At 36.7% G+C, this 17,511-nt stretch overlaps 1 protein-coding gene across 15 annotated transcripts in view; it reads right to left on the bottom strand.

Moving 5' to 3' along the window:
- Positions 1–17,511, bottom strand: part of ATM (Serine/Threonine-kinase ATM-like protein) — a 175,096-nt gene that overhangs the window by 135,057 nt on the left and 22,528 nt on the right. For all 15 annotated transcript variants that reach the window (XR_016059815.1, XR_002281003.2, XR_016059813.1 and 12 more), the window contains 8 exons: positions 7,652–7,801; positions 7,455–7,550; positions 7,179–7,366; positions 5,205–5,802; positions 5,031–5,102; positions 4,733–4,897; positions 3,585–3,707; positions 3,323–3,450 (listed from right to left, as the gene is read on the bottom strand). Coding sequence is in view for 5 of the 15 variants with exons in the window: in XM_020667487.2 (XP_020523146.2) it covers positions 3,323–3,450; positions 3,585–3,707; positions 4,733–4,897; positions 5,031–5,102; positions 5,205–5,802; positions 7,179–7,366; positions 7,455–7,550; positions 7,652–7,801 (1,520 nt within the window). In the remaining 10 variants the exon portion in view is untranslated. The remainder of the gene's footprint in view (positions 1–3,322; positions 3,451–3,584; positions 3,708–4,732; positions 4,898–5,030; positions 5,103–5,204; positions 5,803–7,178; positions 7,367–7,454; positions 7,551–7,651; positions 7,802–17,511) is intronic.

Genomic DNA, 17,511 nt, shown 5'->3' with positions numbered 1-17,511 from the left:
ACTCCCATCCCATGTGGGCTCTCAACGTGTGGGAGCTAGGTCCTAGGCCCCACCATGTTCCTCTCACCTTGCCCCTATTAATATCTAAAATATCAAATATGCCCCTTTCAAGTTTTAGTGCAGATGAGTAGAGAAAAGTGATTGTTAGGCACTACATCGTGCTAGAAATCATGACCCACAACTATTTTGTCAAACCAACCCAACGAGACCTATGACCAATAGTCATGCATAGAAACTCATGATTGGTCTGTCAAAGCTCGCCAATAAATAGTAAAACTATGATCCTAGTATGTGGATTATAAATAGAGCGAAGCACATGCAGATATCACCACAATATAAGGGGGACACTCTCTATTCACATGTACACATATCTTTCTATAGGGTTGTTTCCCGAATGTCATTGTCATATATACATGTGCGGATTTTGGTGACGCTTTTGGCTATTCCTCTCACAAGCCTACAGCGATACACAGGAGACCACGAAGTTCTCCTGGCCTACAAACAACGTCCCTAAGCATCTCTTCAACTCCAACAATGGACGACCCCTCAAAAACCCTCAACAGTAGTGCCTATGCCCAGAGAATAACGGTTTTAGACGTGACCTGGCCCATAAATCACCCAACCCTAAGTCAGTCAACCAACATCACTCTCACGAAAGTGCACAATGCGCTATATTTATTGTTTTTATATGCACTCACGAGCTTTAAATGCAACAAACCCCCAACAATTACAATATGAATTCTAGATCAATAGGAATCCTAATCCAAGTGGGAATCCCAAATCGAATAAGAATCCTAGTTCAACTACGAATCCTAACTCCAATAGGACTTCAAATACAAATAGTAACAAGAACAACAAATTGAAAATAAAGGTAGAAAGACTTATCTGAATTTTGCTGAGGGCCGCCCCCGTAGGAATTAATACAACCCACACCCGATTTCCTGACAACAGAGCACTGATCCGCGACCCTAATTAAGTCCTCCAAATATGGGAAGTGCCTAAGGCAATAATAGTTGGCCTTGCGAGCGTGACCTCTAACACAATTACTATTTCTTTTCAACCTTTAAACTTGCAGGCATCAACCCGTGCCCCTGTCTCAGACTAGCCTAGGTGCTTCAAGCCACCTTATGGTCTTGTCTTTAGGTGGGGCATCACCTAACCTAGAGAGAGATGTGTTGCGAAAGAGATGAAGCATGGAGGAGAGAGAAGAAGAGACCCCACCCCACCCCCCCCCCCTCTCTCCCCAAAACTTTAGTATAGCCCTTCAAGGCCTAGGTTATGCCATGTCCTAAGAAAACCAAGGAATCCGAGGTAATATATGTGAGTTAAAGAGAATTAAATCTGAGTCATGAATTCCTATATCAGACACCATGATCAAGGAGGAATCCTAGTACCATTATCCCTCAGATCCTTGACCCATATCCACTTCTATTCATACTACAATTAAATCCTCCATAGTCCCACATAATAAGGACTCTACCGCAAATAAAGTAACTTCCAATTATTCTCAAAATCAAAAGTCAAGGAAGAAGATCACATTTAAAACAAAACTAGAAATGGATTGGTACCAATGAGTCAAGAAAAATGACATTTTTGAGTCAATCGCATGGGCCCATGATTGGCCCACCAAAGCTGGCTAATAAATACTGGAACCACAAAATCTAGTGTGTGGATTTCACATCCTTCCCCCCCCCAAGAGCAAGTCTTATTCATAAGGATGCACATGCACATGCACATGTCACTATAATGCAAGGGGGACACTCTCTTATACGCATATAGAGGGTTGCCTTTATATAGGGTTATTTCTCATAATGCGGTGTCATGTGTACATTGCCATGGCGGTGGCGATATTAATGCTATGGCCCTTGGCCTCATGGGCCAACAACCACATAAAGGAATCTCTACGGCTTCCTGACTCTCACAATTATCCCTAGGCATCTCTTTGACCTTAATAAGGGATGACCTACTAAAACCCTCAACAGTAGTGCCTGTGCCCAGGAGTAAGGGTTTTGGATATGACCTGGGCCATAGACCGCCCAATCCAAGGTTAGTCAACCAACACTCCCACTACAGTATGAACATCTATAATCATCATCATCATCATCATCCATACCTTATCCCAATTATTTGGGATAGCCTACACAAATCTTGTTCCGCCATTCTGTTCCAATATAGGTTCAGGACTCATGAAAACATGTGGCTAAGTTTTACACTAGCTACCACTAGAGTATGAACATCCACTATAAATTAATTTTTTTTACATGCTCTCAAGGCCTTTAAAGGCCACAGACCCCAACAACAAAATCCATTGATAATGTAGCTTAAAAAATCGTAACCATCTCTCCTGAAAAATCTATTTTATGTTTTATCCAAATCTTAATTTTAAATTATGGAGAAGAAATGGAAGTTAAAAAAAAAAATGAAGGGCTTTTGCAAGCTAATTATGCCTACCAAAAATTAGGAATTGTAAAATTGAGAATTTCTATAACAATATTCAGCTTATCCAAATAAACAAAACTTCAAGAAAAAAAGAAAGAAAGACAAGATAGAAAAGTAAGTAGCCATCAGAAAATAAATAAATACAAAACTGAAAATAAAAATAAATTTTTTATTCTTTTTCCTTTACTATTGCAAACATTATGTTTTTATCAAATCTCTCCTAGGAGCATTGTATACTGTATGTGGCATTACCTTGTGCCCGTGTTAAATAGCCTTTTACGTAAATGAATGAACTAAAAAGAAATAAAATCAAAATTTTTATTTTTTCTCATTTCAAATTTAAAAATTATGTTTATCGAATTTCTCAGAGCATCGTATAATGCATATGGCATTACCTACGGTGCATGTGTGAGCATGCATGCACCATGAGAAAATGTCTCACTTGAGGGAGAGTGTGTCCCAGTGTGTGTTCCATGCACATGCTTTTGCGTGTGAATAGATAGATTGAATGACAAAAACCTGCCCCAATAGTCGCAATGCACTATAACACAACTTTTTATCTGTAACATGATTTGGCTCATTCACTAAATAAACATACACTGCAACTAATGCTAAGAAGTGACAATTCTAGGCATGTCAAAAAATACACAGAAAACCTACAGTTTTCAATGAGATCCCAAGCAGCATAAAACTTAATGGTACTATTTTCAATAAATAAACTTAGAAAACCATGCCTACACAAAATAATAACTCATTCAAGTGAAAAAGGTATCCAAAAACCAGACAAATGGATTGAGAAATCCGGGAAAAGAGCTAACAAAGGCAACAATTTGATCTCAACATCACAAACCATATTCTTAAAGGTCATGGAAAGAAAGCTCACCAAATATCCTGGAAAAGTTGTTCATGACCCTCCCATGTCAGGAAGAGCACACCTATATGCCTTGCAAGGGAAAGTCTCACTCGGTAGTCTGCATCTTGGAGCATTGCAAAAAGCCTTTCGATCATAACCTGTGGCAGCCAAGTTGCAATATCTATTTTCCATAATTAACACACAAAATATAAAACCAACTACATGAATCACGATTTCTCCAGGGACCAAAAAAATGTCTGACAAAATACTATAAAAACCAATCAAAAATCACCTGGGCAGTACATGGATCAAGTGAAACAAAATGACATATGCAATTGATAAGATTCATTCTTGTAGGCCAATCCAGACCATGGTCTGCCACTTTATTCACCAAGACACCAAGATCTCCAAGCGCCTATTACCGCCATACAAAAACCAGTGAACCATGGTAGCACCAGACTCTCAAACCATCCAAACAATATTAACTTATACTACTATAACAAGAATGCAGGCAAAAGCCTAAAATATCATGATGATGTCCACCAGTCTGAGATTCCATTAAATAACCATCACGGTCCACATAGCAAATACAGGATTTGTAAATCAGCTATCAGAAAACAGCGAAAATTTGAACCAGATTAAGTAAGAAGAAATAGCACAATTAAAGACATCAAACCATACCAACAAACAACTTCCACCATAACAAGGATAATTACTGGGAACAGAACTTCCTTCAAACCATCCCCAACTTTCCAATTTTTTACAGAAATGAATTCCACTTAATTCATTTAAATAAAAAATGAAACCTGTATCATAGATTTGATGCTACTACTAAAGTTAGAAATGGAGAGGAACACATGGAATCTAAAGCTCTGTATACGATAGCTTTCCTTTTTCAGTTCTGTTTTCAGCAATACATATATACCTCCAATATTACAAGAGTGTGAAAGCAAAGAGAAACAAAAGACATTCAGAGTCGAACTTTGGCAATGCATAATAAGATCGGATGTAATAAAAACGATTATTAGCACATTATGTGATAAAAGGACATCCAGAAACAATATAATAGCATGTCAACATGGTAACCCACCCAAGCCATGAGTGGACAGGAAATACCTTATCACCAGTCACCCCAACTATCACAGTCATGAAATGACATTAGGGTGTCTTACCAAGAGGAGTCCAAACCATAACGCAAAGAAATATGGTTCAACGTAACAAGGTATGTAAAGAAAACTTCAGATGCATGTTTTCAAACTCTTGTTCAGAAAAAGAATGGATTGTAAGTATTAGACAACTAATAACAAGTTTACACTAAAATATCAATTTTACTTTGTTACTTATGTCAAAAATAACAGTAATTTTCAGTCATAAAAAGTACTAAGGGGTTTCCACCAAAAGGCAACATCCATCTCATGCACCCAGGAAAGGCATAGATACCTGCTCAGCTTGCTTCCCCATTATCGAGTGCTCTGTGTCCCCATTATTTCTTCCGGAGGCAGCAGAGAGCAAGCTCTCCAGAAAAGCATCAATAGAAGTCAATATACAAGCTGGATCAACTTCAGAATTCTCGGGATCATCCAATAACGTATTGAATGAGTTCACCTGGGGCATACATATACATACCACACCAGCATGAGAAAAGAAGCCTATTAGTATTAAACATGCACACTGATTCTTTCCTAATGTTCAGCAAGAAACTCGCATCGGTAAGGTTTTCATAAAGTTAGAAATGTACCAGACGCAAGATATTTCTTGGTGAGGAACCAGAAAATAATTTGCAAAGGTTGTAAAGAATACTTTCACGAACCTGGAAGAATGAGCTTGCATCAGGGCATCTTTCACAAATAGGAAATCCAATAATAGATTGAATATAAAACTACCTTCAAAAATATAGGGAGCAAAAAGTCACCTTCGTATTTGTTTCCTTTTCCAAGAGGTTAAACAGGATATCCCAAGTAGGGACAGGCAAAACTGAGTGGATACTTGAAATAATAGAAACCAAATCCAACTTCCATTGCACGAAAGAGAAAACAGTCCTTGACACATTGCACATATTTGCAATTAATGAATCTTTGTCTTTGGAACAATCGTCTTGATCCAACTCCATCTCAAGATCAACCCCATTCTCTTCTTCGTCATTCCAAACAAGGTCACTTTCATGACAAACTACCATCTCAAAATCTTCATTCCCTGAACAATTGGAGGACTCGAGAAATAGATCTGCCAGAGCGAACAAAAGTTCGTTGATTACCGGAATAATACTCTTGGATAGCTCATCAAGAAGAGAACTCCTCTCGCTTATAAATGAACTGAATAGTGGTGAGCACATCAAGCTCTGAAAAGCTTCCACAGTTGAACCTTCAATAGCTACAAAGGGGCCAGAACCCAAGCAAGGACGATTTTGGATTTCAGTATAATAACCCTTAATTATACCAATTGAATGTTTTAAAAATTCAGAGAGATGTTGAAGCATCTTGGTGAGGAATAATGATTCTACTCCTCTAAGCCTGCAAAATGCCATGGGCCTCAACATTAAAATGACAAATAAAATAAAGCATTAAACAAGAGAATAACAGGAGAGTGAGAGAGTCCATGACCAAGATACTCAAAGAATGGTGGCCAACTTCTCAAGTCATTCCTAACTCATGCACTTAATACTATATGAGGAAATCAGACATTTCCAGAGTCCTGGGAAAAAGAGTAAATGCTCCCAAGAAATTATAGATCATCACAAAACCCAAAAATGGGAAAGTAAACATACATCTAGCTAGGTCAAGCACAACCTTGACTCAAGTCTTTCCTAACTCATGCACTTAATACTACATGAGGAAATCAGACATTTCCACAGTCCTGGGAAAAAGAGTTAATGCTCCAAAGAAATTATAGATCATCACAAAGCCCAAAAATGGGAAAGTAAACATATATCTAGCTAGGTCAAGCACAACCTTGACTCGAGTCATTCCTAACTCATGCGCTTACTACATGAGGAAATCAGACATTTCCACAGTCCTGGGAAAGAGAGTAAATGCTCCCAAGAAATTATAAATCATCACAAAGCCCAAAAATGGGAGAGTAAACATATATCTAGCTAGGTCAATCACAACCTTGACTCACCTGTACGTCCCATAATTTCAAACATTATTTAAAGTTCTTCAAATTCACCAGTTCCCAACAATTAATGGCAAGTGAGTTCGGATAGCCAAAATACAGAATCCTAAGAGAAAAGGTGTAAAAGTGACACATTCTCCTGAAAGTCGCAAAGACATTAAGTTTCTCGTACCAAACTTTGCATACAAACAGAAAAAATAGGATGAGAAACTTAAAACACTAAACAACATCGTCATAATATAGGAATTCCATTTCTTTCCTTTTTTTGTTCTTTTTTTTTTTTTGGCCTATGATCAAAACTACCTACCTATATGTGCCTGATCTGGTATTGTTTCCAACTGTAAACCAAAAAGATCATCTGGTGTATTACACAAGATCTAACAAAAACAAAATGAATAGTGGCATCCCTGACTGTTTTGTGCTAAGCAAATATTTCATCCAGTTTTTCACTTACCTTCAAGTCACATAGTTCTAGTGCTTGTTCTGAGATCCTGCCTGGAACTCCTTGATAGTTACTCAAACTTATCATTCCGGGTAATGGTGAGAAATTCAAAAATTGTATCATTGTAATAATATATTAGTTGTAAAGGCATTTTTCTGGTTCCTGCTTCTCGATTTGCATTTACTATCCACAAGATAATTATTTTACCTCACTAAAAACAGCTCAATGAAATGCAAGTTAATTTCTCTGGGACAGTGGACACAATTGCGAGAACAAAAGGCCTAAGAAATCGACCCTTGAAACAAAATCAGATCAAAGATGAAGACAACGCACCTTGCAAACATGAATCCATAAATAACATTGCAAAGGAGGTTGCATAGATGGAAAAGTTCAGGCAAAGATAATTGTATCTCATGATATGAGGTAAGCTTTTTAAGGAAGTCATCCTCAAATTCATGCAAAAGCAGTCGCACTATTGATCGAGGAAGACGTATATTTGAATAACATTCTGTGTTATCCACCTGAAAAATACAAGAGTATGGTTTAAGAAATGAAACACCACATGGAATCAACCACAAAGACTACCAAGATATACAAAAACTTGAGCACCTCAACACAAAAGCCAGTCTCAATTTCTGCCAAGACTTCCTCAGAGCAATCCAAAGCGCTAAGTTCATTCTCGATGGCCTGGTCAGGTTCCTTCACCTGTTATAGAAGGCATGCAACAAACCCATTTTGGACAGGAAGATAATCTTTTCTGTACATATTTAATTACAACGAGGAAATGACAAAGCTTCACAGCACACCTTAGCCCAGTCATCAAATGGTATAAGACTGCAAAAATTTATAACCTCCACAGATTTATCATTAGTTGGAAAGGGAGCACAACCAGCACAAAGAGCTAATACAGCCGCCGGAAAGAGCATAAGCATGTGTTCCTTTGCCTCAAATTGTTCCTGCAAAAGGACACATGTATTAATAAATAAATATTAATCGTTACGTTAAGTACAATATCAAAAATGAAGGCAACAATAATAGAAATTGTGATGAAAAGGGAATTAAAGGAGGTCCCATACATAGTTATGGCAACCATAATTGAATCAAATCCGGGTTCGAGATCAGGACTGTGGGATCGTGATAAGTAGGAAGCTCCCTATGCTAGGGGTCATGGTCGGTACACTCTGAAAAATCGGGATCTTTATCCCAATATAAGTGGATGAGGTCCACCCAAACTTTATCAGGATTGAATGATAAATTATTCAGGACTGAGATCCATCTGGTTAAAAACCGAGACCCTAAATAGCACTTAACTAGTGCAGTACATACTACCATACCTCACTACTAAATTTTAACAGTGAGCATGACATAAGACAGCCGTAAAAAGGTGATTATCAAACAACGCCACAAGGTGAGATATTTAGGAGCAGCCACGAATACAAGAACTTCCAGGACTACCAGCTTTCATATTTTGCAACAAAATAAACTTCGTTCAAGACTATATTTGAGTCATTCTCATCAAAAGCCTATAATTCACCGTGCCACCAATAAAGTAAAAGACTTAAATTTATTGGTCAATGAGATGTTATTTGTCTAGGCGGCAATGAGCTAAGCAGAGTTGAACTTTGACATGTTCAAGCCCAGCTTGTATAAATGTATGATAAGCATGAGATAGGCTTCAGATGGATCAAGCTTGGACTAGCCAGTTTGAGCAGGAGAGCATTTCACAATCCCCCCTCCCGATCCCGATCCCGATCCCGATCCCGATCCCGATCCTGCTACCTTTCCTTCTCTTGATCCCAACAACTATAGAAGTAAGGTGCACATCAAAAATCCAGTATAAAAGAGTGTTACGGAATTGGAAAACCCTCTAATCGATCATCTCAACCTCGAGATGTATGGATATAGATAAATCCAAAAAATAGTGCATCTTGTAACAAGTTATCTAGACCGTCTATTTTCAAGATTTTTGAGTGTTTATAGAATTGCAAGATATATATCATTTTTTAAATTTTCAATTTTATAACTAGGGTTGAATACAATTTTTCAAGCCATCATAAAGTATCTGACACTAAAACTACATCTCCAGATAAAATTTAGAAGCATGCTTAGTTCTACAGTACTAGGAGGCAACCTTGTGTAAACCTAACCTACACACACACACACATATATATGTATATGTATGAAAGTATATATATATATGTATGTAGACAATAAGATGAAGGAAAATAGACTTAAGTGGGCATGTCATGTGCAATGTAGAAAGCATAGATCACCGGTTCAAATGTACGATTTGGTTCAAGTGGAATGCTCTAAAAGGGCAAGGGGAAGGCCCAAAAGGGAATAGATGGAAGAAGTGAGAAAAGACATCGGAACTTATGGTCCCTTGATAGAGCAGAATGGCAGAAACTGATTCGTGTAGCTAACATCAAATAGTCGAGATAAGGCACTGATGATGATGATGATAATAGCACATATATATATGGAGTACTTTTTACACACCCGAGGGTTAATGCAATAGTATATGCCCAATAGCCCCGATTGAATCTGGGCCAATCTGACGGTCACGATTGTATTTTGTATTTACTTTTAATTGTTTTTCTACAATCCAAATCACTTGAAATTTTAGTCCCCATCAAAGAACCACATATCTACAATGCATCCATGTTAGTGTTATTTTTGTGTATTTTTTGGATTTTTTTTTTGCATCCCTCTATCCTTCTTTTATCTCTCTCACCCGGTCTCTATCCCCCCAATCTTTCAGAATCCCTCTCTCTACTCCCTCTCGCACAGTCTCTTTCTAAGTTTTATGGCTCAAGGTATCTCTCTCTCTCCCTCTCTCTCTCTATCTCTCTTTCTCTCTCTCTCACACACACACACACACATAAACACTCACGATCTCACCTGGTTTAGAGGCTCACATTGAATGATAAAATTGGGTTTTGGTAAACAAAGGAGTTGGGGTGTGCAAGCTTGGGATCCCTACTTATAGTGGTGGTTTGAGGCCCTTCATGGTGTGTCTTATGTTGGTCTTGAAAGCCACTTCTCTCAACCTCTCTCTCTCCCTCATGGTCTCTCTCTCTTTAGTACTTTCTCTCTCCCCCCTACCTTCTCTATGCCCTTTTCGTCTTTTTCTCTCATTGTGGTTCCCTCTCTCCCCTTTCAAACACTCTCTCTAGCTCTATGTTTCTACTATTGGGGTTATGTGGCCATCCAAAGGCCTCATGAGAGCATGTACTAAAATTATATAGTGAAATATTGGCTCCAGTGGGAGTGTAGTCTACTCTGGACTATTAGGCATTGTTTATGTCGAGACTCACTTGAGTTTTGACAAGCTATGACTCAAGGTGATGTCTAAAAACCCGTAGTCTGGAGCATTGTGTGAGCACAACGGATAAGGGTTTCAATGTGAGGTTATCCGTTGATAAGGTCGAAGTTGTGCCCAGGATAGATACACTAGAGGACTAGATGTGAACCATATGTGTACTAGTTGGCTGGAGAGGACAAGAGCCTAAAACCCCATTATTACTATCACGCGACATGCACACTAAATAGTCGTCCAGTAAGCGCCCATTTGGATAAGGGTGTGTGATGTGTACATGTGCAGAAGAGATGACACCCTGCAACATTAGCATGTGCAAAAAGGACCCATGAAGCATAGTGCTAAAATGGGGCCTAAACTTGTCCTCAAAGGTGGGACCTGTAATCCATAGACTAGAATAGTGTCTTCTTCATTTATTAGCTGACTTGGATAGTCTAATCACGAACCTCTACAAAAGGTTGTGGGTCATGGAAACTATTGGGCCAATTTGATAATGCAGTGAGATATGGTCTCTAGAAATGATAGAGTCTTCAATATATTTGTTGTAATCCTAATTATATGAATCTAATTCCCATCAAGTGTTCTTAAATATGTTTTAATATATTTTAATTATTTTTAAATAATTAAAATAAATTTTTAGACCTATATGGGATTTTTTAATTGAAAAATAATTTTTAAATAAAAAATTATGGATTTATTTTAATCAGAGAGGAAAATAACATATTTAGTGACTTTATAAAAATTATTTTAATATCTGAAAACTTTATTTAAAGTATTGGAGGCCCATTGAGGTACAATGGTCCCACCAATTAGTAGGGCGTAGGGCCCACATGGCCACCCTTAGGGTGGTGCGCCCCACCTTATTTTCTCACTTTCCTATTTTGTGCCATGTGTCATAAGGCATGCAATTGACTTGCGAATTTTAGGAAAGTATGGTGTAGAGATTTTAATTGATTTCATAAAGAGAGTGTACGAATTAATTGAAATTGATTTAGTATTTTCTCTACACAATATTTGATGGGAATAAAAATATGGAAACCGAAGGACAATGGTTCCGTCTCATTCTTTTAATCATAATAGTTTATCTAAGGAATAAATGGATAAGATCTCTTCATCCCACAGGTCTCCAAAATCAAAGGTTAAGATTAAGTCTCATAATGATGGCAAAACCTTAACTCTAGAAACCCTAGCCTTTATTTTATATAAACTAGCTAAGGGGGGCTCATTCTCTACACTTCATATCATAATCTCTCCCTCTCTCCCTAAGCCTAAGGCGTGACAGGCCCCTCTTTGATCTCTCTTTATTTCTCTCTACAAAGATTAGGGATTAGAGAGAAAAAAAAACCTAAAAGGTGGCATGCCCAAGCCGCAAAGCTCAGTCATAGGTACTAGGCGCATGCACATGTGTTGAGCCTTGGTATAGATATCCCATGTCATGTTTTCTGCCAGTTTGGGCCTAGACTTCCCAAGTTGTGACACAAGTTCTTGAACCTAGTTCCCATACACAATTGGGGGAGGAGACCCAGTGTGGGGTGCACGAAGTCTTTGGGAGTAACTTGAGGCCAGGTATGTAGTATTTTCATGTTTAATGCTTTCTTGATCCAATTGCATCTTTATGTAATTTTCATATTCATGTTATGAAAGTTATTTTTGTTTTTTGATGGCAAGCAAGTGAGAATCCTTGGCATTCTTGCATTTTATTTGATTCAAATATTGTATTAAGACACTTGTAAGTGATCTGGGTAGTATTACATAAGAAAAAGTATAAAAAATTTAATCGTTAATGACTTGTTCGGTCACATAGTCCTTTCATCTACTCCACCCTCTCTTTCTCTCTCTCTCTCTCCCTCTCTCTCTCTCTCTCTCTCTCTCTCTATCTAGGCCCTCCCTAATCCCCTCCACAAGGTCTCTCTCTCTCTCCATTTCCCACTCTTCCGCTAGAGGGAAGAGCGTGAATAGAAAATTAGGCAATAAAATAAATCCTTATCGTCCAATTTTTTTACTTGAAATGGACAAATTGGTGAAAGATGTGGCAATGTAGAACTCAAGGTACTAAATTTAAAAAAAAAATTTATTTTATTTTTATTCCAAATATCTGAATTTCACTTACAAGGGCCACAATATGTTACTGAAAAATTAAAATAATGCCCTAGATACAACCTAGGATCTTTATTTTACTGCCAAGAGAAATAGAAACTATCTAGGAACTTCAAACTAACTTCCATTACAATTTTTAGCACAAAATAAGTTTCTGAAAATTTATAGAAAATAGAAAATAATACTAATGTCAAGACTTACTAGAAGATGTCTAGAATAACCTTACCAGGACTTGGTACACCCCACACTTTATTCCCTGACCAATGGCACATTTTTCCTCAAAAAGATGTTGCAGGAAATTCTTACATAAGGAAATTTTATAGGTAATACCTATTTCTCTAGAGTTTTAGAGAGAGCAAAACTAAACTAGGGTTCATAAAAGGGATTGTATACAATGAGACCATTTACCTTTGATACAAGGTGGTCACAATTCCTTACAATCATTTGATGTGAAATTTGATAACTTGGATGTGTCACAAAGTTCGAGAAAATTTCTTTTGAAGTTTGAGTTTTGTCAATGGAACAATTGCAGCCACTCAATTTCACATCCAATAGGATTGTTCAAAAAAGCGAACCACCCAGCGCCTAGGCGGCCAAACTAGGCGGCAGTCCCTGGGCAGCCGCCTTTAACCTGCTCCCCGTCTAGGGGGTGGAATTTATTTTTTTTCGTTGTATTGATTTTTTTTAAAACATAGAAGGTTTTAAGGAAGGGTTTAGGTTCATTTGAAACCTAAACCCACAAGAACTCATTTTAGAGAGAAATAAACCTCAAGGGTTACTCAAAGTTACGAAAAACAGATCCAAACATCATCCAGGTAGATTTGATTTAGTTCTAGAGTTTTATAATCTTATTAGAAGGTGTTTTTTATTATTCTAGCACCAAAAAACATCTTAGAGGTGGGAGTTTGGAGTTCGAGCAATCAAACTAAGTGCAAAACTTTATTTTTAAAATTGTTTGTTTTATTTTGAGCTGTCTTCTTCAGGATCTAATCAAAGTGGAGATCCGGGTTAGAACTATCGATATAACCGAATCCAATGAAAAAGATACAAAAGGTGGCATAAACCGGTTTAAGAAACATCTTGTCAGTATTTAAGGGGATAATGCTCCTTGTAAAAATATTCCTGAAGCTATGAGAGAGGAGATTAAACAATATATGAGTTCTGTAAAACAAAAACAGAAACAAAATCCTCGTTATTTGAATAGATCTATTTCTGCTACTTCTAGAAGAAGTGATCCGGGTTGGAAGTGGCTATAACCCAAAACCAAACAATAAAAATTGTATAAGGTGTAATTTTTGTGAAAAAGATACCAATGGGGGTATTAACCGATTCAAGAAACACTTTGCTGGTATTAAAGGGAATGTTGCTTCTTATAAAAAGGTTCCTGGAGTTATTCGGGATGAGATTAGACAATTTTTTAATTTAAAAGAACCAGAAAATGATGAAAATGAGCCTTGTTCTATGGAAAATCTTCTCCAGATTCTTCTAGAAGTGGTGATCAAAGTTGGAAGTATGGTTATAACCCGAATCCGGATGACAAAAATCATATTAAATGTAATTATTGTGGAAAAGATACTAATAAGGGCATTTACTGATTTAAAAAACATATTGTCGGTACTAAAGGGGATGTTTCCACGTGCAAAAATATTCATGAAGCTACCAGGGAGGAAATTATACAATATTTGAGTTCAGAGAAGCACAAAAAGATAGAAAATGGTAGAGCAAATAAGACTCCTAGGGCCTCATCTGCACACACTAGCAAGAGGGAGGTAGAAGAAAAAGAGGAGGAGGCAGATTCAGAAGAAACAGAGGAGGACGAGCTTTATATAGAAGAGGGAGAAGACTCTGATGATGATGGCCTCGAATCTGATGCATATGACAAAGCTTACCCTATTCCTTCTGATGACAATGATGATGACTGAAGACTCTTGGGGTTGAGTGTTGAGTGTTGACTATTATGCTGAGTGTTGACTATTATATCCTAGACTGTATATTTTCTTAATTTCTGTATATTTTCTTTTTCTTATTTTTAGTTTTTACTTTCTAGTTTCTAGTTCTACTAACTAACTTTTGTGTGTATAGTCTATAGTGTATCAGACTATCAATGTATGCTTGTAAGGTTTTACTGTTTTAGCATTGTATGAAAATATGGATTATGGACTTATGGATTCTCAAAATTCTCTTCTCGACTTATCTTTTCTTTTTTAACTGAAATTATGGTCTTATGGATTACTAAAATTCTTATGGATTATGGTCTTATGGATTACTAAAATTCTTATGGATTATGGTCTTATGGATTATCAAAATTCTTATGGATTAATCATTTTTTTTTTATTTCAACTGGGCTCCCAAGTTCTTAGCGCCCGCCTAGGAGCTGGGCGGCCTGGACCCCCATGGCTGCCTAACGCTTTTTAAAACACTGTCCAATAGTCATGATTATTGTGACCACCTTATATAAAAGGAAAATGGTCTCATTCTATGCTTTCCCTTTATAAAAACCCTATGGGAACAAATTAGTGCTGAATTTATGAGTTTATCTATAGGCTAGGCTTCTCTCTTCTTTTCTTCAAAAAAATACCGCAAACCCTTTATCTAGAATTACTCCTAAAAAAGCCACCTCTATTTTTTTTTTTTAAGACAAAATATAGACGAGAGAGAGAGAGGTGGTGTGCCTCTCTGGTTAAGAGAGAGAGACGTGAGAGAGAAAGTGGTGTGATGGAGAGAGAGAGTGAGAGAGATCAGGTATGAACAGGAGAGAAAGATCTTGTCTTGAGAGAGAAAAGATCTTGTCATGAGTTTAAAAGAGTTCAAACTTGACCCTTTTATAGAAAGAAATCTAACATAAATCTATCTCTAGTTTAAATAAGATTCCTTCCCCTAGTTTGAATATGATTCATTTTTAATATTGTCTTATCTAATTTCCAGCTAAAGATTTTTAAGATAATTAGAAAATTTGTGGGGTGAGAGATTAATCAGAGCCATCCATCCCAAAAATCAGCCATCATGATTTTGGATGGAAAAGATAGGAACCATATCGCCTTACATATTGACACAATCTAACTCCTATTTAAAATTTAAATCCAATCAAATTTAAACTTTATCTAGATCTTTCATTTAAGTTTGAAATCAAACTTAAATATTATCTAGATCTCTAGATCTCCCATGAGATCTAAGAAACAATATCTCATTAGATTTCCAATCTTAGTTTAAAATTTAAACTGTATCTTTCAAAAATAATGGAGTGTGCCCCTTCTCCCACAAAACATGGTGAGCAACTTTAGTTTAAATAAAATTTGGGCTTGCTACCTTTTTCCTAGAAACGTGGCATCCCCACTTTTCCCTTAAAAGGTGGCGTGGTGCTTTCTCCCAAAAAATTTGAAGTAATTTTAAAAAAAAATGGAGCGTCCCCCTATTTTCCCAAAAAAGGTGGCATGGAGCCACATATAGTATAAAAAATAATATTTGGGCATGGTCCACACCAAAAAAATACAGACACACACATGTGGGGCTGATCCTTGGTCCTACATGTGTCATTAATACCCTTTTAATAAAAAATTACAGCAGAAATAATATTTTTTAAATTCTAAAAAAATATTTACAAATTAAAAAAACATTTATAGACCAAAATAAAACATATCAAGAGTGGACTGGTACCGATGGGTCAAACTAAGCGATAATAAGCACACTCCACTCGCCTCAGAAACTACCATGCACAATCATTCTCTTATCCAACCCAACAAAGTCCCATGACCCACAATATCTTTGCAATGACTCATGATTAGCTTGTCAAAGTTGGATAATAAATAGTGAGACCATGATCCTAGAATGTGGATAAGAGTTCCTCGCTTTAAGAGCAAGTCGAGCACTTATCACCACAGTGCAAAAGGGGCTCTCTCTATGCACATGTACACATGTTCTTTTATAGGGCCGCTTCCCATGTGGATATCATGTGTAGATCTCGTTTTGTTGATATTTTGACCCTTGCCCTCACAGACCTACAACCGCACACAGGAGATCACACAGCTCTCCTGGTCTACAAATATGATCCTTGGGCATCACTTTGAACTCAACAAGGGATGACCCACTGCAAACCCTTCTCGGTAGTACCACATGGCCAGGGCCAAGGGTTTTAGACATAACCAGGACAATAAACCGCCCAACCCCCAGTCAGTCAACACACACACTCCCAATGAAGTGCATATTCAACTATGAATATCATTTTTTACAAGCTCTCCAGATCGTTAAAGGCCACAAAACCCAACAGCTGGAAGTGTATGAGTGCCCAAGAGGATACTAAATGCTACTGCGTTTAGTAGCTTTTTCCACACACACACACACGCACACATATGCATACACACACACACACATATATATATATATATATATATATATACCACTTTCAAATGCTCATGAATGAAAATCTATATCATTCTCAACACCACCCAAAATCCATCAAATGGCCACGATTATCCAATAGTAATTTGAATTTCAATATTTTTCTATTAGTCCAATTTGTAAGAAATTTAGGGCATTTGTTACATCTAACCATCTCGCACAAAACAAAATATCAAAAAACTATTATCAATAAATAAAATGATCAAAATACCCCAAAAATATTCCTAGGGCTAAATTTGTCATTTCTATTATTTGAATTATTGGTATGTTTTATTTAGGTACGCCTCGTGAAGGTGCACACGCCCACAAAATTTGACATTAATCTGATTTATAAAAAAAATAATTAAAATTCAAACACTATCAAACAATCATGACTATTTGATGGACTTTGGATGGTGATGAACCATAAGTAAAAATATATCATTTAAGGGTATTTTCCCATACATTCATTCATATATATATACATACATACACATATCACGGATATTCTAAAATATACCATACTAATGGTGAACTTAGAATTTCGTGCTCTAAAATTTTTTAAATAAAATGCCCTTAGAAATATAAAAATTGCATTAACAATAGCTTGTTTGAAATTTTTGAGAAAGGCATATTTGTAACTTGGAATTGCTTTTAAAGTCCAATCATCATTTAAAAAGTCAAAAGAATCGTTTTGAATTTGAAATTAAGTTTTTGAAGGATTGTTAAAAAGACCAAAATACTGTTTCTAAAATTAATAAAATATTTATGGTTAAAAGTCATTTTTGAACATTTAAGGGCATTTTATGGTCAAAATTTTTAAAGTACTAAATTCTAAATTCCATTAGTATAGTGTATTCCGGCCTATCGCATATA

The sequence above is a fragment of the Amborella trichopoda genome, chromosome 1 (assembly GCF_054954075.1).
Source record: "Amborella trichopoda isolate Santa Cruz 75 chromosome 1, AtrichopodaSantaCruz75HAP2 v2.0, whole genome shotgun sequence".
Lineage (NCBI taxonomy): Eukaryota > Viridiplantae > Streptophyta > Magnoliopsida > Amborellales > Amborellaceae > Amborella > Amborella trichopoda.
This window is presented reverse-complemented; position numbering and strand designations above follow the sequence as displayed.